Source organism: Mustela erminea, chromosome 5, assembly GCF_009829155.1.
Source record: "Mustela erminea isolate mMusErm1 chromosome 5, mMusErm1.Pri, whole genome shotgun sequence".
Classification (NCBI taxonomy): domain Eukaryota; kingdom Metazoa; phylum Chordata; class Mammalia; order Carnivora; family Mustelidae; genus Mustela; species Mustela erminea.
Genome location: NC_045618.1, coordinates 116179800 through 116205094, shown reverse-complemented (window position 1 = coordinate 116205094; position 25295 = coordinate 116179800). Strand labels below are relative to the sequence as shown.

General features: G+C 46.8%; 1 protein-coding gene across 1 annotated transcript; it reads left to right on the top strand.

Annotated features, from left to right (window-relative positions):
- Positions 1–1710: 1710 nt before the first annotated feature.
- On the top strand, positions 1711–23919 carry SLC10A1 (solute carrier family 10 member 1). The gene is made up of 5 exons (XM_032344603.1): positions 1711–2301; positions 8794–9004; positions 18671–18849; positions 20383–20579; positions 23223–23919. The coding sequence occupies exons 1-5, from the start codon at positions 1946–1948 to the stop codon at positions 23396–23398; spliced, it is 1119 nt and encodes a 372-aa protein (XP_032200494.1). The 5' UTR covers positions 1711–1945; the 3' UTR covers positions 23399–23919.
- Positions 23920–25295: the final 1376 nt, after the last annotated feature.

Below are 25295 nucleotides of genomic sequence, written 5' to 3'. Positions count from 1 at the left end.
CATGTAATATATTATTAGCCCCAGGGGTACAGGTGTGTGAATCGTTAGGTGGAAGGAAGATCTTAATCAGTTAGAAAATTTGAGGTCAAAGTGATGGTGGATGAAATCCTCTTTCAGCTTCAAGCTCTTGTCCCAAGGTCATGGTATTCAGCCTACAGACTGCTTCAGGGAGCAGCAACTTCCTGTGTGTGGTGGAAAAGGCATGGATGGATCCCCCAGCCTTTATCAGGGTCCCCCCCCCCCACCACCATTTTTAAGTGGTTCCTCATTCCGAACCAAAATCTGTTCCCACCCCCAACCCGCAGGGGTTCACAACCCGTCCCTGTCCTGTTCTCGAGTCCCCCCGCCCCCCAGACAAAGCCTAACATCCCATTTCGGCAAATATGAAACTGTGAGACACCACCCAAGCCTCGTGGGCTCCAACCCACCCAAGAGGTCTGTCCTACCCCTGCCACTGGGACGGAGGTGATTTGGTTTTGGAATACAGGTGAGGTTTGATGGGGTGAGGTCCAGAACCAAAATCCAAGAAAGAATTCTTGAGACATCTTTGGTGCAAAATGGTGGTCTTATTACCGCTCAGGGATAGGCCCCATGGGCAGAAAGAGCTGAGGCACTGGGGGGCCTGCGGAGTGGCTGATTATATACTGGGGAGTTGGGGGGAAGTAAGGAAAAGGGAGGTTTCAAAAGAACTTTCATATGCTAAAGAGGACATGCAAGATAATGAGGTCTTGCCATTGTTGAAGTTGTTTTCCCCTCTAGCAAGGTATTAACATTAAGGTAGTTGGGAGAAAAACATCACAGGGGTTCCACCCAGGAGTGGGGGGCGGGGAGGGGAGGAGGTTGCGGGATGTCAGCTTGCGTTCTGGCTGCAGCCAGCCTTCTGTTCCCTCATCAGGGGGAGGCTCAGGGCTGCCTTCCCCCCCCACACACACACACGGTGTGCCCTGCCCCACGTCCCCACCTCTTTCTCCTTCCGCCCTTCTGCGGCCACGCAGAACCTGGCTCCCAGCCTCAGACACACGCGCAAAGAGCAAGTAGAACAGTCAGGACATCAGAGAGGAAAGCCTGTGCGCTCCTTCTTCCTTCTCTGCAAGTTTCCCAAGCGATGGGTCCACACCGGCTGCTGCTGGCTGGGAAATCGGGGCACAACCATCTCTGCTGCAGGGTTTCCCTGAGAGCTGCCTTTCAAGGAAAAAGCCTCCCCACCTTCCTGAGAGGCCCTCACCGTCCCAGCAGGCTTTACCCTCTGCAGAGCATAGTCACCTCTCAGGATCTGCTCTGTCCAGGCGGGAATAAGATAAGAGTTTTCCCAGAACAGGCGAGAGGGACATGGGGCCCTATCATCTTGCAGGAGAAGAGCCATGGACAAATCGCTTCCTGGAAGCCTGCTGCATGCCTGTCCCTCCCCTGTCCCACAGCCCCTTGAGATCTGCTACCTCGGTCCTGGTCCCGCAAGGAAACGAGTCACTCAGCTGTTTCACCACCCAGATTTGGGGGAATGAAAAGGGCATCTCCCCCTGAATGAAAGCGGAGGTATCAGGGACTGAGCAGAGAACAGGGAAGACCAGACCTGGATCGGTGCAGGCCCTGGACAGGTCCCCAGGGGCAGAACGCCCGTGGGGCGCACTCAGTGGGCAGCGAAGGAGAGACACCGCTCTCTTGTGCCAGGGGTAGCCAAAGTGTTGAGAGGGAAGCGTAAGGGCCCCCTGGGAAGGCTGCAGAGGCAGAGTTGGAGCAGGCAGAGAAGGCTCTGGGTTCTCTCCCCTTTGGACCGCCTCCAGAGAAGCAGCTCAGCCAGTTGCATAATCCTTCTATTTGCCCGGAGCCACAGTCCTGCCCTAGAGGGGACTGAAGAAGGCACCTAGCAAAGACTGGACAGGGAAGGGAGTCCTCAGCGAACAAGGGCTGTGCTGGGTCCCGTGGCCTTCTGCAGCTGCCCAGGAGGATGGAGGCTCACAACGGGACGGCCCCTCTCAACTTCACCCTCCCGCCCCACTTCGGCAAGCGCCCCACTGACACAGCCCTGAGTGTCATCCTGGTGTTCCTGCTGCTCATTATCATGCTCTCCCTGGGCTGCACCATGGAATTCAGCAAGATCAAGGCCCATTTCTGGAAGCCCAAGGGACTGGCCATCGCCCTGATGGCCCAGTATGGTATCATGCCTCTCACTGCCTTTACTCTGGGCAAGGTCTTCCGGCTCAACAACATCGAGGCCCTGGCCATCCTCGTCTGCGGCTGCTCCCCTGGCGGGACCCTGTCCAACATCTTCAGTCTGGCCATGAAGGGGGACATGAACCTCAGGTAGGACTGGAGGTGAGGAGGGAGCTGCCTGGGGAATGGAAGCTGCATGGGAGATGTCCCAGTCAAGGTCAAAGTCAGGATAGGCAGTGAGTGGGGGCCAGGTGGAGGCTAGGGTAGGGGTGCGTGGGACTGCTGTCAGGGCTTACACTGGGCTGCAGACAGGAGTTGGGATACATCCTTGTTTAAGGATCAAGTCAAAGGGGACCAGCTGATCCAGAGTCCTCCTGAAGACCCCCTTACTTCCAGAGGTGTCTCAGATGGGCCACAGAAACCGACTTATAGGAGTACTATTTAAACCCGAGAGGCCTCTGGGGAGCTCTGCCCCCTAACCATGGTGGGCAAGTTGTCTGCCTTGAGGCCAGAGATCTGAAAGGGAGTGCACATGGGTTCCAGACTTCTCCAGGGAGATCAAGTTGGCTTAGAACCAAAGAGCCCTTCCGATCCCTGTAGAACAGACAAATCTTTTCAAAGATCCTTCCAGGGGCGCCTGGGTGGCTCAGTGGGTTAAGCTGCTGCCTTCAGCTCAGGTCATGATCTCAGGGTCCTGGGATCGAGTCCCACATCGGGCTCTCTTCTCGGCAGGGAGCCTGCTTCCCTCTCTCTCTCTCTCTCTGCCTGCCTCTCCATCTACTTGTGATTTCTCTCTGTCAAATAAATAAATAAAACCTTTAAAAAAAAAAAAGATCCTTCCAGCTATCCAGGCCTATGGGATGGCCTCTCCTAACCCCGCTGGGCCTACCAGGCACAGGAACATATCCATGCAAAGACACAACTAGGCAGATCCCAGAGTTTCCCAGGCCGTGCTGGGCTGCATGAGCCACACTGGGAGGGGGCAGTGTAGCCATATCCCCTCACCCAAAGCATCGCAGCAGAAATCAGGGCTCACTTCTGCAGGGGCCAGCTGAACGGGACTCTGATCTAGAATGCCTGCCAGAGTGAGGCCATTTCAGACCTGCTCCAGCCCTAGCAGCAGCCCGTGCTGGCTGAGGGAAAATCACCAGCAAAAGCCCCGGCCTCTCTGTGAGCCTCCATGTCCAGCCTAACCCCCCTCTGAGGTTCAGTGCCCAGTGGAGACCCTCTTCCATGCCAGGTAGGGCAGTGGGCTTAGACGGTCCAGCTGCTCATGCTGGCCAGCACCCGGCTGAACATTACTAAGCACACCAGCCAAGAAATCTGGTGCAGAAGAAGGCCACCGAACTTTAAATGAAAAACAAATAGTGAGCGGATCTTTACTGGGACCTACCTTCTGAGCTCTGGACTCTCTACCCACGTGACTTAGCACTCACTGAGGCAGCTGATGGGAAGACAGGCACAAAGTAGGGGTTTGGCTTGCACAGTCTCCCATGGGAACACGTTCAATGTTCAACTCCCTGTGAGGAAATTCTTCCATCTGATCCAAATCCTTCCTGCCGCAAAGCAAGCCCTCCGTCTTCAGTCTGCCCTGTGGACAAGGCGCATTGCAGCCTCTGTGTCCCGAAAAACCCGAACTATAGCTTCATTCCAGTGTTAAAGGGGTGTCGTAAGTGTGAGTGACCAGATGTCCCAGCCTCGGTGGCCAATGGATGCTGTGAAGTTTCTGTGAGGTTCGAGCCTTCAGCCCAGCCTCCAGCGACACAGGAGCATGAGCCCTTGTGCTCTCCTGCTTGACCTCTTGGTCTGGGCTCCAGAGGACCCTCACCTCTCCCAAGACCCCACAAAGAAAATGCTGGGATGCCCACCTTCTGCCATAAAGCCCATTCCCGCAGACAGACCTCCCTGCGTATTGAACCATGCCTCAGACCCCCACAGCTGAACATGGATTCCACATCACCTAGCTTCATGGGCTGCCAGACTTTAAATCACAGTCGAAGTTCATCTGGGACAACAACTTCCATGCATCACAGAGAAATGATTCTGATAATACAGCACAGCCAGGCACTGCGGCAAGCACTTTGCAGGAAACCTGCATACAGCATCCTGGGAGGAGGTGCTGGGCCGAATCCCATTTTTTTTTTTTAAAGATTTTATTTATTTATTTGACAGAGATCACAAGTAGGCAGAGAGGCAGGCAGAGAGAGAGGAAGGAAAGCAGGCCCTGTGCTGAGCAGAGAGCCCGATGCGGGACTTGATCCCAGGATCCTGAGATCATGACCTGAGCCGAAGGCAGCAGCTTAACCCACTGAGCCACCCAGGTGCCCCGAATCCCATTTTAAAGATAAGGAAACTGAGGCACAGAGAGGCTAATACATGTGTCCGAGGCTCCAAATGCTGTCCTTTCACTCAGATACCTTCAGGGCCAGGCATGAATACAAAGAAACACAGTGACTGGCAGTGACCTGCCAGCCGTGAGGTGCAGGTCCCCGGAACAGGGCACATCCCAGGTGTCCCCGCCATGGGTGTTCCATGGGAGCATGAAGCCGCCGCCGAATGTTTCCTGCTTTTCCTGAAAAAGTCGAATCTCCCTTTTTTACCTGAAAGCTCCAAAGTTTTCCATATTGACAACTCATTAACATCTTTTTAAAACCCTGTGCAAGCCCAATGGAGCCTGTTTGGAGCCAGCCACTACAGCTGGGAGGCTACCAGGCAGGACCTCTCTTTAAGCCCAGCACGGGACGATTCCCCACGCGGAGCTATGGTTAATCTTAAGGCCCTGATTCTACTTTAGAGATGAGGAACTGAAGTCCAGACACTTGCCAGAGGCTTCCCAGAATGTGCGGGAAAGTCACGCCTGGAGCCAGTCCCAGCCTCTCCCACTCGTACCGCTCCTCACGGCTGGAGTGAGTCTGGGGTCACCGCCATCACGGGCCAGAGGCCACGTTCTAGGCTGTGAGCCCCTCGGACCGCCTTTGCTGCCCCACACCTTCAACCAGTCCGCAGGCCTTCCCCTCCCCACCCCAGAGGTAGGAAGCCTAACCAGGCTGAGACAGAAGGTGTTCCAGGAATTTCACACTCCGCCAGAAGCTGTCGGGTCCCCCCATGCTCCCTCAGCTTCAGCCTCCAGTGCCTTTACTGACAAGGGCCCCAAACCTGTCCCCCCACCCAGGGTGTAGAGATGTCCAAGACCAGGGCATGTGCAGTGTTCTGAGAGGCAAGAAAGAGAAATAAAAAACGACATGGACTCCTTTCCCTCTGGCCCTCTGCTCCCTGTCCTCCCCCGAGGCAGCCAGGTCCACACTGCTCCGCCAAAACAAACCCCCATCTCAGAGCTAGATGCTGGACAAGTCCTCCCCCGTCCTTCAGGATAAAGGGAGGATCATGACAGTCAGAGACACTGGTGAGATAGGAGGTACCAGAGGTCTTGGGGCATGGTTTCCATCCACCAGAGTTCGCAAGGCACACCACGTCCCAGAGCAAATTCCAGAACTTCTGACTACCAAGCCAGAGTAAGCATGACTCCTCTGCCCAAGGGCATCAAAACAGGCACACAAGTTGTGTGTGGCTTTTCTCCCAAAATGAGATCCATAGCTAGCGCCGGAGCCCCGTGTCCCTCCCCTGTCTGGGGCCGCTTTACCCACCCCAAGGGAGCACAGACCCTTTTACACTCTTACTATCTCCTTGCATGGATCCCTAAGCAGGACACATCATTGAACTTGCATGTCCTCAAATGGTATATAAACAGTAGCCTGCTGGCCAGACCACTTGACAACTCACCTCTCTAAGATATGGGCATATGTGCAGAACAGCTTCTCCAGGGCCCTTGACCCACAGTGCAGTTTGCTGGAATGCATCTGTTCTACTGACAGACATTTATTTACGTGGATTTTACGTTCTGCTGCTGTGAACAGTCTTGTACCTGTGCCCCATGCTCCCGGGGCGAAAGTGCTTAACATCAAAGCAGGACTGCCAGGTCGTGGGGTTCGCACGCCTACAAATGAGTCTCCAGAGTAGTTCTTGCCTCGCCCTTCAAACTTTCCCCAGTGGCATAATGAAGATCCTTTTTTCTCCTTGCCGTCATCTGTCAGACTTTGTCATTGGCGCCATCTGGTGAACGTGGAATGGGTCGCAGCGGTTTTAAATGTGATTTCAAGGGAAGTTTAGCACCTTTTCATATGTTTATTGGCCATTTGGCCAATGACCGGATCACCATCGGTCCTCTGCTAGGAATATGTCCTTTGCTGCTTTTTCTCTTGGACTGCCCTCTTGCACGTTTTTTCTCACTGAATTGTAGGTATTTGTTGTTTTTGTGTGTTGCAACGGTCAACTCAGTTTGGGACTGGTCTTCATAGGTTGATGTCTTTTAATAGAGAGTGCTCATTTTAATGGACTCAAATTCACCAATCTTTTTCCTTGGCAGTTTGTGTCTGGGGAGGGTTCCTTTAAGAAATCATCGACTATGCTCAAGATCATGAAGATATTCCCCTACACTTTCTTTGAAAAGTTTTTGGGTTTTTTTTTTTTTAAAGATTTTATTTATTTATTTCACAGAGATCACAAGTAGGCAGAGAGTCAGGCAGAGAGAGGGAGAAGCAGGCTCCCTACCGAGCAGAGAGCCCGATGCAGGGCTCGATCCCAGGACCCTGGGATCATGACCTGAGCCCAAGGCAGAGAGAGGCTTAACCCACTGAGCCACCCAGGTGCCCCTGAAAAGTTTTTAAGTTATGCTTTTCACATGGAGATTTTCAATTGCTCATTTTTATGTATAGTGCGATCTAATTTTATCTTTTCCAAATGAATAGAGGGAATTCCCAGTACCACTGAATGAATTTTTCTCCAGTAATTGATAATGCCATCTCTCACGTAGATAAAATTCACCAGTATGTGTGGGTTTGTTTCTAGGAATCTCTCTTCTCTTGGTCTGTGTGGCCACCTTATACCACGTTTTCTTTTTCTTTTTTTTTTTTTTTTAAGATTTTATTTATTTATTTGTCAGAGAGAGAGCGAGTGAGAGCAAGCACAGGCAGACAGAGTGGCAGGCAGAGTCAGAGGGAGAAGCAGGCTCCCTGCGGAGCAAGGAGCCCGATGTGGGACTCGATCCCATGACGCTGGGATGATGACCTGAGCTGAAGGCAGATGCTTAACCAAATGAGCCACCCAGGCGTCCCTATACCACGTTTTCTTAATTACCATGACTTTGTAAGTCTTGATATCTGAAAGGTAAGTCTCCACACCTGGTGCCTGGGTGGCCCAGTCAGTGAAGCGTCCAACTCTTGGTTTCAGCTCAGGTCATGATCTCAGGGTCCTGGGGTGGAGATCTGCCTCAGGCTCTGCACTGAGCATGGAGCCTGCTTGTCCCTCTCCCTCTGCTTCTCCCCAGGCTCTCTCTGCCTCTCAAATAAATAAAAAAAAAATTGTTTAAAAAAAAGAAAGAAAGAAAGGGAAAAAGAAAATTACGTTCGCTATTCTTTGCCCTTATCTCTTCATTTGGCTTGGGGGATTAGGTCTCAATGTACAAAAAATATTTCTGGAATTTTTCTTTTGGATTATTTATTTATTTGACAGACAGATATCACAAGTAGGCAGAGAGGCAGTAAGAGAGAGAGGAGGAAGCAGGCTCCCTGCTGAGCAGAGAGCTCAATGTGGGTCTTGATCCCAAGACCATGAGATCATGACCTGAGCCGTAGGCAGAGGCTTTAACCCACTGAGCCACCCAGGCGCCCAATCTGCCAGATGACCTCAGTTCTGGTCCCTCCCTTTATCATGAAAACCAAAGCCTTCAGATTACCAAGACTAACACTCTACTCCCTACTCACTCCACACCATGCCGCTTCAGAATAAGCTCACCCACAAACTCCTTTGCATTCTGTTGCTGGTACCTGGAAAACTCCCTAACTTTTCTACAAGCTCAAATATGTATTTAGTGTTTTAGATATTCCTGGAAGAAGGATTTTCCCATTATTTAGTTCACAATATTCTTTGAGGGTCTCTCCTCACCTCTGGCAGCTACTTATTCCTAGTGATACCTCTACCTGTTGCTGTCCTTGATGGCTACACTCTGGACCCTTTGACTTAGGTCATGCTTGATGTGCAATGAAGCTGTATTTTACTTCTATGGAAACAACCAGTGTAGATAGATAATAGGGCTGTGGGGAGGAGAAACACACACTTAGTGGGGCTTTCCTGGGATCTTGCCAACCCCTCATGCCCAACCCTCCTACAAGAATGGAAGCTAGAGCCATATATGGTCACATGAATATCCACAAATCCAACAATATTTTCTAGCTTCTTTATTCTTTCAACCCGCCTTTCCAGAAGGCCTCTCCCTATACAGGACTAACAGGTAGTGGAGTCCAAATGGAAACGGTAATAGTACAATTAGGATACAGATTAGAGCAGAGATATATTATTCAGGCTCTGGGACTCACACTCAACTTATCAAAAATAACGTAAAGATAAACCAGAAAGTAAAGAACTTGAGAGTATCAACCTGTAACTTGTCTCTCCTAAGCGTACTGGAAAAAAAGAAATTAAATGTATGTAAAATGCTTAGCACAATGCCTGGCTCATAGCAGGTAATCAACAGAACAGTCTATGTTAATGGGCTCACTCTGTACTCTCTCTGCTTCTCCCTCCCAGCATCGTGATGACCACCTGCTCCACCTTCTTTGCTCTGGGAATGATGCCCCTCCTCCTGTTTGTCTACTCCAGGGGGATCTATGATGGGGATCTGAAGGACAAGGTACCCTACAAAGGCATCGTGATATCACTAATCTTGGTTCTCATTCCTTGCACCATTGGAATCTATCTCAATGCCAAACGGCCGCAATATGTTCGCTATGTCACCAAGGTAAGAACCTGGGGACCTGCACAGGGAGCAAGAATGCCACGATCATCTCAGTGTATTGCTTGAGGAGAGTCATGGCTTTCTCTGTGTCTGTTTCCTTCCTTATTGGAAGAAGTAAAAGGATCGACTATTGGTACACCTACCTCGTGGGGTTGTAACGTATGTGAGAATACTTTTGAAAAGTAAGGAGAAAAAAGTAGAACACATGCACAATCATATGATGATTATTTCTCGTAATTTTTATTTTCATTATTTTCATAATAAAAAACTTCTCATATACCTACTAGATGCTAAGTTTTATGCTATACTCAGAGGCTTGTTGTCGTCAGTGAGTCTGTTATTAGCAGACAGTGAAGGAACACATGAGAAATAAGACCAAATTCAGTGCACAACTAGGTATTGGCTGAATGCAAGATCGGGAGGGGTAGACCATGAAGGGTAGGATTTGGGTCAGCCTGGGTCGGGGGGTAGCCTGAGTAGAGGAACTCAGGGGGAATGACAGCAAACTTGGCTGACTTTACAAGAAGCCAGAGGAGAAGAGAACAGGGGAAGAGGTACTGTGCACACTCCCAGCATTTCAGGTGTGGGATGGGAAGGAGAGATGACTAGCCCCAGGGGGCTTGGAGGAGCACTGTGGTCACACACAGGCCATCATGCCACTGCCCTGTCCTCAGAAGAAACATAGACTCTTGGGAGTGCTGCGATGGACCCCAACCAACTTTGTAACCCTGGAGCTCAGTCCCTGTAAGTCTCCCCCCTCCAGCTCACTGCCCACCCCCCAAGGCCTGGACTCCATGCTTGTCCTCAGGAAGGACTCTGCCTCAGATCAGCCTGCAAGACCTGCTGCTTAGAAGCTCAAGCCTTGGCAGCAGCTTTGGGCCTGAGACCAAGGAGTTGCAAGTTGTCAGGACTTTTCAGTTTTCGCACCACCATCGCCCAGGGTAGGTTTGCCCTTGTCCTGGCCCAGTCCTAACTCAGTGGCTTCAGCTGTCCTTCCCACTCTGTTGACAGACCTGGAAAGTCATTTCTCCTCAGTCCATGTTCAGTTTCCCCACCTCAACTCTGGGTGGTTTCACCCATTCTCTCCACTCTTGCTTCTCAGAGATCTGCTTTTAGTGATTACGGCCCCCGGGTCCCCAAGCCTCCGGCACCTCTGCTTTCATTTCTCAAGTCTCCGTGCTGGTTGGTTCTTCACAATCAGTACTGATACAGGTTCGCTTCTCTCCTCTCTTTAAAACACAAAAACAGGGGCGCCTGGATGGCTCAGTGGGTTAAAGACTCTGCCTTCGGCTCAGGTCGTGATCCCAGGGTCCTGGGATCGAGCTCCACATCAGGCTCTCTGCTTGGCAGGGAGCCTGCTTCCCTCTCTCTCTCTCTGCCTGCCTCTCTGCCTACATGTGATCTCTGTCTGTCAAATAAATAAATAAAATTAAAAAAAAAAAACCACAAAAACAAAAGCCATCCCTCCTGGGCTCCAACAGCTGCCTTTCCTCCCCTACCCATGCTTCAAGAAACACCCCTCCCTGCACCTGTGTCACCCCCACACCTTCCACTCCCACCACACCCACGAGGGCAGCTCTCACAAGTGACAGACCCTCAACAATTAGTCTCAGCTAATTAGTCTCAGCTCCTTGAATCTCTCACTTCTCTCTCCTCCTTGGTCTCCCATCCACTCAGCATGATGATCTACTTTTTTGCCAAATCCAACAGACATTTCTTGGTTCATCCTTAACTTTTTTAGCAACCTTTGGTATGACTGACGATGCTTCTCTCTCAGAAGCCTTCCCCCTCAGCTGTGGTGACCGGGCACTCCTGCTTTCCTCTCACCTCTTGGGCACTTCTTTTTGGACTTCCTAGTGAGTTTCCCTGGTAAAAGTTACTTCTCTGCCTTCAGCCCAGGCTTTCTGCTTTTCTTGCCAGATTTCCCTAAGCCCAGGATCTCCCCACCGTGAGATCTGGTCCATCTCCATGACCATCCACAAGCTGATGACTTCCAGACCACCACCTCCAGCCCTCAACTATCTCCTGACTCCAGAATTCGTTTATTAACTGCCACATATTTCCACCTGAATATATGTCAGGCATTTAAAGCTCATTATGCATTAAACTCAAACTATCTCCTCCCCAAGCCTGCTCTTCCCCCATGTGATTATCTCAAGCCATGGCGTTCCATGTGCCTAGCTGCCGGAGCCACAAAATCATCAAATCGTTCTCAGGGTCCCCTCTCCATCTCCTCTCCCACCCAGCTGTTGTCTATTCTGCCTTGTGTCGCTTCGATCCATCCACTCCGCCCCATCTCTGAGAACACTATCATCTACTTGGGCCACTGTCCTCTCTCACAGGACAACTGAAACAGCCTTCTAACCTGGCTTCCTGATCGGTTTTAACCCGAGGGTGGAGATGGACAGTACGAACACTTCCCGTGTCTCTCCACTGCTTAAAACACCTCGTCGGTTCTGTACGTTCTCGAGGATAAACTTTGAACTCCCTAATGGGGCTTTCTAGGCCCTTCTCGACTTGCTATCCCCAACCTCCCCAGTCCCAGCTCTTTTCTCTTCGCACATGTCCTCCCCTCCACCTGGGACACTTCCCACATTTGCAGGGGCAAAAACCCCAGACATGTTTGCATCTATCATTTAATGTTATTCCAGATAGTTTGTAGAAGTATAGGAATGCAAAAAATAATAATAATAATAAATAAATTAAAAATGGGACGTGACCCTGATATCATTTAATGCAACTCTGTTCTTCCCCATTTTGTAAGTGACAAAGCCAAGGACTATAGTGCCAGTCACAACTAGTATTAGAATGTAGGTCTTTTTAACTCAGAATAACTTTAATTAAAAATATTCACCTGAAGATGCAGAAACCATCTCAGATCGTAGAGCTGGCAAGGCTTTCAAGATAAAGTTCAGTCTCCTGCCTTATTCCAATGGAATAACCAGAAGCCCCGGAACCTACTTGGCAGAGCCAGTCTCTGTCTCCTGTTGCTGGTTGTTGCATACCCACCACTCAATTCAACAGCAGAAATGGAGTCCAGTGAGATCTCCCTCTTGCGTAAGAGAATGAGTGGTAAGCTGAAATTTGAGCAAATACTCGCCCCTGCCCTTTTCCACATGTAACCCTTCTAGAGACTTTCAAATCACAATTACCCAACTTCTGGTAACTAGCTCTGGCAGAAGGTATCCGTTCAAATTCTGCTCCATCACCTGCATTATCTTGTGGGAGGTCACATCTAGACAGGCCAAGATACAAGTTCAAGGATGCTCTATTTGGAATGGCAATTCAAGTAAAATACCCTAAATTACCCATGCAAGTCTATGTGGTCAGTTTGATGAACCCCAGCATGACCTGGTCTGCTTGTACCACAAGCCACCCACCACCCTTAAATAAGGGTCCTGCTGTTACAGTGCCTCAGCCACTCCCCCAAGCTTTCCCCCACCTGCTGCTACAGGAGAACGCCCCACCTCCGTGTGATAGTGTTTGCCAACTTGCGGCTTACGCTGCTGTCTTTCAAGGCCTGTCTCTGCTCCTGCTTCCGTCTCTGTAGTTCTGCAAACCCTCTAAATGAGAGGATCATCTTAGTTTGGTCATTCAGCAACCTCTGTATGCCACCTTTGTGGGAAAAATAAGCCAAATCATCTCCTGCGTCCCTGGCACGCTGATGGATTGGCTATGAATGGAGGCTGCTCACAGCTTCTGTCAGCTCGAACAGAGCAGTGAAGTCAGGCGGTACAGAAAACATGGAGAAGCACCTACCTCTGGCCTGTCTCAGCAGGAGGTTGTGGACAAGTGGCAGGACCAAGAGGACAGGAAGCTCTGGGGCGTTCAATTCCCCTCCTTAACCCGTGAATAAGAAGAGGGGCTACAATTCAGTGAGTCAGTTCTTACATGCCTAGTGCTGTGCTGTCCACTGACTCAGAAAGGTGGAGTGGCTGAGCAATGTTTACACTCCTGGAGACTGGCAGTCAGCCTTCACACCAGGGTCGCACCAACATCTATGCTCCAAACCACTCTACAACCCCAGGAGAACCAGAGTGAGAGAATGAGAGCAGATGCCCACAGAGAAGAGGGTATCTGGGTTCATGGACAATTTCAGTAGCCCAGTAACCCCTATATTACCCATTACACTCTTTTGATGGGGACAAAATCTATTTGGTCATTGAATAGAGGAAAAAATCCAAAAGAGAAGTCAATCCAAATGCAAACTAACAGCTCATCAGTGAAGTGTTCCGATATAACTTGAAATGTGGTTATCAATGAAGTCTGTGAAAGTCCTTCCTATCTTGGGGTAGGACCACTAGTCATTACAGGTTGACATTTAAATTTTCACATCAAAGGGGACTTGGGTGCCTCAATGGGTTAAGCATCTGACTTCTGCTCTGGTCATGATCTCAGGATCCTGAGACCCAGCCCTGCATCAGGCTCCCTGCTCAACAGGGAGTCTGCTTCTCTCTCTCTCCCCCTCTGCCCCTCCCCCTTGCCCATGCACTCACTCTCTCTTTCAAATAAAAAATAAAAATCTTTAAATGGCCATATCCGTTACAATATGGATTCAAACACAGAAATGCAAAACAGTGCAGCTGAAATTTGAGCAATATAAATAAATGTTAAAATGTTACCAAGACAACTTTGTGAATGTAACTAATGCCACTGGATTATACACTTTAAAATGATTAAAATGGCAACTTTTGTGTTACACACATTTTACCACAATTTCTATTTTTTTTAAAGATTTTATTTATTTGAGAGAACAGAAAGTATGTGAGAGCACAAACAGAGGCAAAGGGAGAGGGAGAAGCAGACCTCTTGCTGAGAAGCAGCCCCAACCACCACCAACCCCGCCATGATCATGACTTGAGTCGAAGGCAGATGCTTAATTGACTGAACCACCTGGGCACCCCTTACCACAATTTTCTAAATATTACTAGGAAATCTGTCACATGAGTGAACTGGAAACTGGAAGCAATACACCTAAATATTAGAAAATAACATGGTTAAGTTCAACAAAAGTTTGTTATATATTCCTTTACCCAGAGGATTAAAGGGATACAGAGCCTTAAATTTATGCATATATTTTATCAGTTTGGTGTGTCATTCTCCAAAATGAACAGACATGTGAGTGCAGTTTGAAAGCTTTCATTCTTATGTTACATGCTAAAAAGTTCTACTGTAATTTCATCATAAATTCACCTATTGAAATGTTAAAATGGTAAGTAAGATGGGGGTGCCTGGGGAGCTCAGCTGATTAAGCATCTGCCTCCAGCTTGGGTTGAGGCCTGTGTCAGACTCCCTGCTCAGTGGGAAGTTTGCTCTTCCTCTCCCTCTGCTCCCCAACCTCACCCCACTCCAGCTTGTGCTCTGGTCTCTCTCAAATAAATGAATAAAATCTTTCAAAAAATAAAAAATAAAATAATATGTAAGATGTAACTATAAAATCAACAAATTTTAAAATAAAGCAAATTCTAAAATAAATGAAAACATACCACTGTTCCCAGCAAATATTGCTTTTGTAGGCACTCCCCTGGGGCAGGGTAGACCTGCAGCATTTCTGATGTTGCCTTATTACCCAGAACATTCCTGAAACTTCTTTTGGTAACTTCCTTCATATGCAATCTGCAGGTCACTCAAGAAAGTAGGCTTGCCCTTTTATGGTTATAAATCAATTTGGAGTCTAAAATCACATTACCTGGCTCAATCACCACCCTTTACCAGCTTCACTTCAGATGATTCTTAGCAACTTCCAGAAATCAGATTCATCTGAAAACAGAGGCAGTCCCTACATGTAATGGAGGTATTTGAGACAAGTAGGACAGGTTCCAAGAACTTCCAAGTTCCTAAATAACGCGGAGTGAGCGATGGTAATATCGTAGATATGTGTATACAGGCTCTAGAGATAATGACTTTGTAAGAAAATAAACACTTGTGGGAGGACTGAATAGTCTCATGCCTTCAGAGTCACAGCAGTCACTGAAATACCTGCAGTTCAAAGAGGTCAGTTAGAAGCCGTGCTGGCTTAGTAATGTGAAAATAAAGGAAATCTCACTCAGAATGCAGTTGGGAAGCCCTGAAGGGACTACCACTCTCCTGAGAATCGGTATGCCTTTTGTGTAGCTTGTGGCTTTGGAATGGTATGGAACCAGTAAGGCTTCCTCACTTCTAGTGGGGACAGAACTAAAAATGGCCTTTCTGTCCAGAAATTATTAGATGCCATACTCTTGCCAGCCACTTGGCCATTATCAGGGTCCCTGGGAATCCTAAACCTGATTCCCTGGGACTTAAAGGAGACCACCTCATGGATATTTCTGCAAAGAATGCTGCTTTCAAAGGAACCAATAACTAAACCTCTGTCATGTTCAAAAGGATGTTCCCCCAAATAATAATCTAGAAGAACTGACCAGAGATGCTTAACAATTGGCCCCACAAAAGGAAAAATATTAGAATAACGATTAACTGCTAGTCAATTTAAAACAAAACAAAACTCTGGCTTGGGCCAAAAATCTATTTGGCTTGGGCCAAATAATAAGCCTGGGTGGCTCAGTGGGTTAAGCATCTGCCTTCGATCAGGTCATGATCCCAGGGTCCTAGGATCGAGTCCCACATTGGGTTCCCCGTTCAGTGGGAAGCCTGCTTCTCCCTTTACCTACTTCTCCCTCTGCCTGGTGCTCCCCTGCTTGTATTCGATCTCTCTGACAAAGATATACATAAGATCTTTTTAAAAAATGGCATGGTCAATTAAAATTTTTAAAAATAATAATAATCATCTAGTCCTGCTCGAGACACAAGGTTCCCATTACTGACGACTGGAAAACCTTCATGAACCAATACCGGTGGAGAGATATTAACAAGGTCCCAGGGAGTACCTATTTTGCTTGCCCCACCTGCCCAAAACACAATTCAAGAAAACGTGTCCACACTGCTCCCTACACCTCAAACTACCTACTAGACTATTTGAAGTTTGATAAATGGATTTTACAGAGCTTCCCCCACCTCATGTATATAAATGTGTTTTGGTAATGGTTTGTATGCTTCTTCACTGGACTGAAGCTTTCCTTTGTAATAGGCTACTGCTACTTCTACGGCTAAAATCCCACTAAAGGTCGTCAATGCCCCCCGGAACTTCATAGTGACCAGGAAATTCACTCCACCAGTCATGGGCTTTGACAAGTCTGTGGAGTTCAGCTACTTTTACGACACTTTCACTGTGCTCACCACCCTCAATCTTCAGGGCTAGCTGAACACATTAACAGTATCATTAAGACCCAACTGGCAAAATTTGTAGAGACCTTTCAAATACCATGGCCAAAGGCATTGCCATAATCCTTCGAAATCTATCATCTATTGCTCAACTTGCTTTAGTAATCTTTCCATAGTGTGCTCCCAGGAGATGAAGACTTTAACCATCACACCTTGTAGTCCAGAGATTTCACCTACTGGAAGAGACAGCTCAGAATTCCCCTCAATCCTGTTGAAAATGCCCCTAACAGGTACTGTTAACTCTTGTGCCACCAAACTAAGGAACAGACCTTTTGGATCATCTAATGAAAGCATCAAACCCTGACTGGACCTGCACACCAATTCATGACATAAAAATAATGATTTCTAGGAATCGAAGCAGATGACACTTGAAGCAGAGTTTTCCCAAGATATTAAGCCTGTATTCCTTTTTTTCAATATTGCTTCTTTTTTTTTTTTTTTTTTTTTAAGATTTTAGTTATTTATTTGACAGAGAGAAATCACAAGTAGATGGAGAGGCAGGCAGAGAGAGAGAGAGGGAAGCAGGCTCCCCGCTGAGCAAGGAGCCCGACGCGGGACTCGATCCCAGGACCCTGAGATCATGACCCGAGCCGAAGGCAGCGGCTCAACCCACTGAGCCACCCAGGCGCTATTTCCTCCCTTTCTTGGCTCAATCTATTGTAAAAGGGGAGAAACTTTCTAACTGTTCAACCTGTCACCAGAAATTGCAATCTGTTCATGAGGTCAGAGATTCCTTACCTGTAACCAATTTCTCTTTTATCCCAAATTATAACTGCAAGACTTGTCAGGTTAGGCTCTTAGGCCAGATGTTCTCAGACCTTGTTTCAACCTTTCTCCAACCATAACCATCAATCCTTTGACTTTTCTTCAAGATTTTGTCAGAGTGAGTGAGCATACAAGCAAGGGGGGCAGCGGGCCGAGGGAGAAACAGGCTCCCCACTGAGCAGGGCGCCCGATGTGGGACTTGATCCCAGAACTCTGGGATCATGACCTGAGTTGAAGGCAGGCACCCAACTGACTGCGCCACCCAGGCATCCCAATTCTTTGACCTCTTTAGCTGGATGCCTTAAGGTTTGGAATCCTAGTTTAGGACTATTACACATACAAATTATTCTGCTAGATATTCACAAACTTCTTATTTACTATCAAATCTCTACAGAAATGACACACCAATAGAGAGATGTTAGCTCAAAGACTTCCAAGATGATCTCCAACGCTTACAATCTTGGCAAGATATAGACCTCAGAAAGAAAATGCCTGAAGAGTTCTCCCTCATACCCTTCCTTGTTACTCTAATGTAGCCTCAACAGTTCCAACCTATGCACTTTCCAACATGGGACATGACCACCAGGGAAAGTCCTTCCTGGCACTGAGGAAGAAAACCACTTTAGTGGATGGAGCCGCTAAATATAAAAAACCTGACTCTGGATCGGCAATACTTTTGAAGAAAGACCTTGATCAAAAGGGAGAAATGTGAAAATAAAGAAAACCTCATTTAAAATGGAGTCCAGGGGGCACCTGGGCGGCTCAGTGGGTTAAGCCTCTGCCTTCGACTTGGGTCATGATCTTAAGATCCTGGGATTGAGCCCTGCATCGGGCTCTCTGCTCAGCGGGGAGCCTGCTTCCCACCCTACCTGCCTGCTGCTCTGCCTACTTGTACTGTCAAATAAAATCTTTAAAAAACCAAAAAAAAAAAGGGGGGGGGAGCCCAGAAGCCCTGGAGAGCTCTCCTGCACTACCAATAGCCAAAAGAAGCTTGCCTTACATAACACAGCAGGAGGAAGAATTTCTCCTTGCCAAGCAACAGCCCTGCCAGTGAGGATTTAGTATAACAGCCCCTCCCAGCTTGTCCTCTCTAAAGGCATAGTTGCCTATTCTGAGCACTTGCCTATGGTTCATCACAGCTTACTTGTCCCAAGCTGTACTTCCTCTATTTCCAGAAAAACTCATTTTGCTGGCAATTATCTGGCTATCTTATTAACAGTCAATAGTAACAAAAATTTTAGATTTGTCATTCAAAATGCTTCCTAGCTGGGCGCCCGAGTGGCTCAGTGGGTTAAGCCTCTGCCTTTGGCTCAGGTCATGATCTCAGAGTCCTGGGATCGAGCCCCACATTGGGCTCTCTGCTCCTCAGGGAGCCTGCTTCCCGCCCCCCCGCCCCCTGCCCCCCGCCTGCCTCTGCCTACTTATGATCTCTGTCAAATAAAATCTTAAAAAAAAAAAATGCTTCCTAGCTACCTGTAAGAATTCCAAAAAGATGGGAGATAAAGTTTTTTGTACTCCCTTCAAGTACCAATTTTTCATTAACATGTTTTCCACCTTTAATACCCACCCATGCTTCCTCAGACTCTTTGTTCCTCCCTATCCCCTACCACCCTTCTAATTCCCTTTTCTTCCTGTCCTCATTTACAGGGAGGGATGATCATCATGCTCTTGTTAAGTGTGGCCATCATAGCTCTCTCTGTCATCAACGTGGGCAAGAGTATCATGTTTGTCATGACACCACACTTGCTGGCCACCTCCTCCCTGATGCCTTTCGTCGGCTTCCTGCTGGGCTATGTTCTCTCTACCCTCTTGCGCCTCAACGGACGGTAGGTATTATTTTAGATCTCAGTGTCCCACAGGCTTCATTCTCGTCCTCGTCTCTCAGGAAAAGGCTAAGATCCAAAACCCCGGGGAGGCATTTTCCTGGCAGTATGTACAAATGCATCAACTGAACAAGAAACTTTGGACTGTGAGAAACACTGAAGTTACTAAATGGTTTGGGAACAAAAGCATCTAATAACCCAAAGAGCAACAGCATGACAAAGCGCTCCCTCCTGAGCTGAAATCTGGTAGCTAAACAACTGGAGTGCCTCCAAGTCATCATGGCTAAGTGTTGACGATCATCTTCCTTTTCCACGCTTCCTCCTTGGCTGCCAAGGCTTTAGTCTTGACAAGGACACCACTGGGTAACAGCTCTGCTAAGTGGCAGGAAGAGTCAAAGCGGCTGTGGACCTCTTCTGTAGTTTAATCCAATTCACAGACTCAGGGGCTCTTTTCAGGGACAGTCAGCCTGACAGTCTGTATGACAGGCATTATGTTTCAGAAACTTGGCCTCTTTTCAGCTATAGACAACTACTTCTGCCAGAGTCTAATCATTAGTAGCACCCTAGTGCCCTCCCTCTGCCCCCCACCCAAACTAAATTGCTTTAAAAGTATAGCTTTAAAAGTTATCGATTTTAAGAATCACACTAATAAAGAACAAATTATATGATGTAGCATGTGGCTACTTAGTAAAGTTAAAACTGTCAAAGACCCCCTAGATGTCAATTTTCAGCGATAAATGCCCAATCAAGGGTCAGTCATCCTGACTGACAGGCTGGGCCTTCAGCTCTTATCAAGCAACGAGAAACCATAATAAATGTGGTGAGACGGCTTTCAGAATTTCTAATCACTACTTTAAAACGCTACAACTCAACGAAATTAAATGTGTATTTACTAAATGTAAACATCCCACTCTTTAGTCCGTAAAACAAGAGCAAGAGTATGTTCTATGTACCATAGATAGAAAATGGGTCTGAATCCATTTTTTTTTTTTTTTAAGATTTGGGAGTCTGCAAGCATGGGGGTAGGGACAGAGGGAGATATCTCAAGCAGACTCCCCACTGAACAAAGGCCGCCACGTGGGGCTCAATCTAACGACCCCGAGATCATGACCTGAGCCATAACCAAGAGTCAAGACACTCAAGCAATGGAACCACCCAGGCACTCCATCAAGTTTTTTGTCATTATGGGTTTGGAATTAAAGATGTTCAAATCAGAAACTAGGTAACAGGACAAGGTCCCCCAGGCATTTCAATCTTCTACTTTATGTTCACCTTGCAACTGTCCCATATGTAAACCACAGAACAAGCCAATGAATGATGCTGGTTCCCACTTCTCCCTCTTCAGCCAGACAGCTCTCCAAATTCTAATTTGGTAACCCTGCAGTGAACCTACTAGTCACCACACTTCAACCTTCAAAGTAGTAGTCTTATTAATAAATAAGTCTTAAGTAATTTGGGAAGGAGAAAGATGGACAAGTGAATTTGCACCCTCACGTCCCTTCTGAGGTAATTGGTTTTTTTTTTCAACCTATACAGGTGCAGCCGCACTGTCAGTATGGAAACTGGATGTCAAAATGTTCAACTCTGCTCCACCATTCTCAATGTGACATTTCGCCCTGAAGACATTGGACCACTTTTCTTCTTCCCTCTCCTCTACATGATTTTCCAGCTTGGAGAAGGGGTTCTTCTTATCCTCATCTTTCGGTGCTATGAGAAAATGAAGTCTTCCAAGGGTGAGTATTTAATCGTTCTCCTGTTCTCCCATATTGGATCTGATCCTTGCCAGCAGAGAGATCTCTGGCAGGGACCTTTTGGCTGGGCCTTCAGCTCTTATCAAGCAACGAGAAACCAGGCAGCACCAAAAGCAGGAAAGGACTTCAAAGAGCCAGGGCTATTTCCAGACACTGCACTCCAGTGGTCTTCTAGCTGGAAGAATCTGTGGATAAACTTTGCCCTCATGGGAGCAAGGCAATTTTGACTTTAACTAGGGAGACCACAGAGACTCAGAATGAATAGGGCAAATTTTTCTAAGATATTAGAGAGCTGTGAGGTGGTAGTTGTGTGATGGACTCCTATTCACAATCTAGAAAACTCAAGTTTTCTTCAGGCTAGGTTCTCCTGTCCTAGAACCAGGTCCCAGCACCACTGGCACTCCTTTATGAAAGACAATATATTAAAGCAATACAGACTAATAAGCCAAGAGCCAAAAAGACTCCAACTCTGGTTACAGAGTAAACAAAAGTAGTATAAGCTTATTAAACAGTATCACAATCATCTGGTCTGACAGCTTAGTCTGGTCATTATTGAATCACTTTTTAAACAATAGCATGGCACTTCTAAGACGTTCCTTCTTTATTCTCTCTAAACTATCAACCTCAAGGAAACCACTAAGGCCCTCTCCTCTAGGTGGACCTTAACTGCAAATGTCTTTCTTCCAAATCAGGAAACCTTACTTGGTAAGTTATTTCAGGATTTTGTAATTCTATACATCAACATAATCAAATTCTTCAACTGGAACTTTTTTCTCATGAACCTGAAAGGTTCCTTCAAGATGTTTCTAGACCCTGGGAATGGACTCAGACCCTAGGAGACAATCTCCTTCTTGGAATTTTTGCATGTAATAGTAAATGTGGATTTACAATTAAGATGTATGTAATCTTATCAGTCAAAAAGAAACCAGTTAAGTAGCTGACCATATTTCAGAACTTCAAGTGTTAGTTTAAAACTAGTGGAGGGGCACCTGGGTGACTCAGTGGTTTAAGGCCTCTGCCTTCGGCTGAGGTCATGATCCCAGGGTCCTGGGATCAAGCCCCAAATCGGGCTCTCTGCTCCATGGGGAGCCTGCTTCCTCCTCTCTCTGCCTACTTGTAATCTCTGTCAAATAAATAAAATCTTAAAAAAAAACCAGTGGAGGGGCGGCTGGCTGGTTCAGTGGGTTAAAGCCTCTGTCTTCAGCTCAGGTCATGATCCCACAGTCCAGGGTCCAAGCGATCAAGTCCCCAATCAGGCTCTCTGCTCAGCAGGGAGCCTGCCCCCCACCCCACCCCCCCTCTTGCCTCTCTGCCTACATGTGATCTCTGTCAAACAATCTTTAAAAAACAAAGACAAGGGGCGCCTGGGTGGCTCAGTGGGTTAAGCCGCTGCCTTCGGCTCAGGTCATGATCTCAGGGTCCTGGGATCGAGTCCCGCAACCAAAACCTACAGTGGAAGCGGTCCTGGGTGGCTCAGTTGGTCAAATATCCATCTCCTGACTTTAGCTCATGTCATAATCTCAGGGTCAGATGGAGCCCGGGTCAGGTTCTGAGCTCAGTAGTGTGTGCTTGAGATTCTCACTCCCCGTGTTCAGGAGCACATGCTCTAAAATAAACCTAAACCTAAAGGGACACCTGGGTGGCTCAGTCAATTAAGCATCTCCCTTCAGTTCAGGTCATGATCCCAGAGTCCTGGGATCGAGTCCTCCAATGGGCTCCTTGCTCAGTGGGGGAAACTGCTTTTCCCTCTGCCTGCCACTCTCCCTGCTTGTGTGCTCCTTCTCTCCCCCAACAAATCTTTAGAATAAATCTTAAACAAAACAAAACCACAGTGGAGTTGTAGAGAAGAATCCAGTCTGATGCTTACCTGAAGGCAACTGCCCATGAAATCTTTAGTCTTCACTACCTTACAAAAGTAGTGTGAGGTGGAAGTTTCTAAACCAACCAACCAACCAGGTTCCTAAGTTTGCAGGGCTACAATGCAGCTCAGAAGACCTTAAGAGCTTACACACTGTAAGGGCTGCCGCACCTGTGCTCAGGGTCAAGATTTGTTTTTGTTTCTGAGCCCTGTACCCTTCTACAAAAATGGGGACAAGACAGGTGAACTCTGACTCCTATGATCACAACTCACCAACTCTATACAGGCAAAGAGGGATGACCAAGTAACACTGAAGGGGCATGGAAACTCCACTCAGAAGACCCCCTAAAGTTACTCTTTCCTCCCTGCCCCTCATTTCTCCCCAAATGCAAGGTGACCTTCTGAACACATTTCCTGTACTGAGAAGTATATTATATATTGTAAATTTTATTAAATATTTATAAAAATAGATTATATATATTACAAAGTAATATACATATAATAAAATATAATTAATATAATATACTTATATTAGTAAGTATATTAGACTTACTTCATAGTATTACCATAAGGGATGTTGAAGGGAAAACAAATCCTTCCCCCAGAATTTAAGTCATAGCAGGATAGGTGGTAAAGTGATTTGGGGGTGGGGGGGACCTGACAAAACCCCACAGTATACAACTTAATACCTAGGATGTTCTTTGACCGAACAAGCTTTGTATTAACTATAGTTGCTCTCCTTCTCCACTCCCTTTTCAACTTTCCAGATAAAACAAAAATGACCTACACAGCTGCTGCAACTGAAGAAGCCATTCCAGCAACTCTAGGAAATGGCACCCACAAAGGGGAGGAGTGCTCCCCTTGCACAGCCCAGCCTTCCCTGAGTGGCCTGGATTCTGGTCAGAAGGCAATTCAGTGTGATCAACTAGAGAGCAAAAGATGAAAGGAACACCAGAGACGGAGTCTTTCGAGAGTGCTAGCAGGACTACCAGAACTGACAAGTCTTGCCTGGAGGATCCACCTGAAGAGCCTCACGTATCCCCAGCTCAGAGATGGATACTTGTTTAAGAAATAAAGACTTGTTCGAAGACAGCCCTATGAAAGCAGAAACCAAAAGTGCCTTTTGTCCCTGCATTTCCAGAAGTGTTCCACAGGCACATAAGACACACTCAACTTCTGAACTAGGCAACAAATAGGGGCCTTTTACCCTTACATCAAATATCCAAATCCTATTCCAACCTTTTTGACAGAAAATGGGGGAAAAAAATGCTCAGAGCACTGCCGCATTTCAAACGCCCAAAGTCCTTTCTAACCTTCCAAATTTCCCTTGTTTGTTATTTCTGGGATTAAAGCTCCTGAGAACACCAACATGACACTAAATGTACAAAGGCAGACATGAAATGCAAGAGCAATTATAAACAAGATTAACTAAAAAATCAGCCATAATGAAATGAATGGACATTTCTAGAGAACACAATCAGAGAAGTCAGGAAAACAAGAAAACACAAACATCCACAGAATTACCCACTAATCGGATAGATTAGTCATCAATTCATTAGCTGACAATGGTTTCTGTATTATCCCCCTCAAAACTCAAGTACTGCAAAAGCTACTGGAAAATGAGTGGTTTCGCTAAAATAGGATTCCAAAATTGCAAAATTTTCTCCAATGAAACAAATGTTTTACATACTGCTCATACGCAGACAAGCATTAGGCAAATTAATAAACAATACCTGCAAATAAGACTGTGCCCAATTACTTGTGATTTTCATACCATTTAGTATGTTTAAGTTCAACTGAAACCCTAAAAGAATTTTAGGGCATCAGTTGCCCAATGGCCAGGACCACCAGTACTCCTGATACCAGAGCAAGTTTAAGAATCACCAACTGGGGGGAGGAGGAGAGCACCTGGGTGGTTCAGTCAGTTAAGCGTCAATCGAACTTTTGATCTCAAATCAGGTCTTCATCTGGGTTCAGTCCACAACCAGCACAGGGCTCCACTGTGGGTATGGAGCCTACTTAAAAAAATTACCAATTTGGGTCACTAATACCGTTAAAGACCTGTGAAAAGATCTACCTGCCTATTTACATACCTACTCAAATCGTTTAAACATTCAGCAAGTATCACCTGCCAGGAAACTTAGTTAAGCAGAACCAAGAGCATTAGTATTCTCAGGAAGGTAAAGCTAGACTTGAGCTCTAGTAATCTCAAATTATCCTTCAAAAGAGAACTAGATAAAACACAAAAGAAAAGTTCTGTTACTTCACACAAAAGCTGGTTCTAAAACTTTGCTTAGGATTATATTCAGACTCCTATTTCTCAGGTCCTCGATGGGCAATTAAGGTTAGTTCAAACCAACTCCCAGTCATCTCTGCCATTTGCTCAAAGGGCCTCATTTTATTGCTTCACTGTATGACAACGATTTGTAATGACAAATTGGCAAGCCACTGACAATTTACCTATCTAGGGGTAAAGAAACGTGAGAAACTAAAATAGAATAAAGTCAACTGGTAAAACATCAAGTGTGTACATCATACCACCACATATAAAAACTTAAGGGAAGAAACTGCCTTTCCATTTGGTAGCAACTGTGGCTCACTTCCAGCCTTCCAAACTAAACAAACACACCTAGGTTCCACTCCTTTACATCAGCCTCCACCCAAGCAAATTAACAAGTGTTAAAACTCAAACTCCCCCCTAGAACTGGCCCTTCACAGAACGGAGCAGCTTCCCCATTTTTGTTGCATGAGCTTCTACTGTCTCGGATGTAACAAAAAAATATATATACCAACAACTTCTCAAACCTACCCCAAATGGGAGTCCTACCACCTAATCCCCA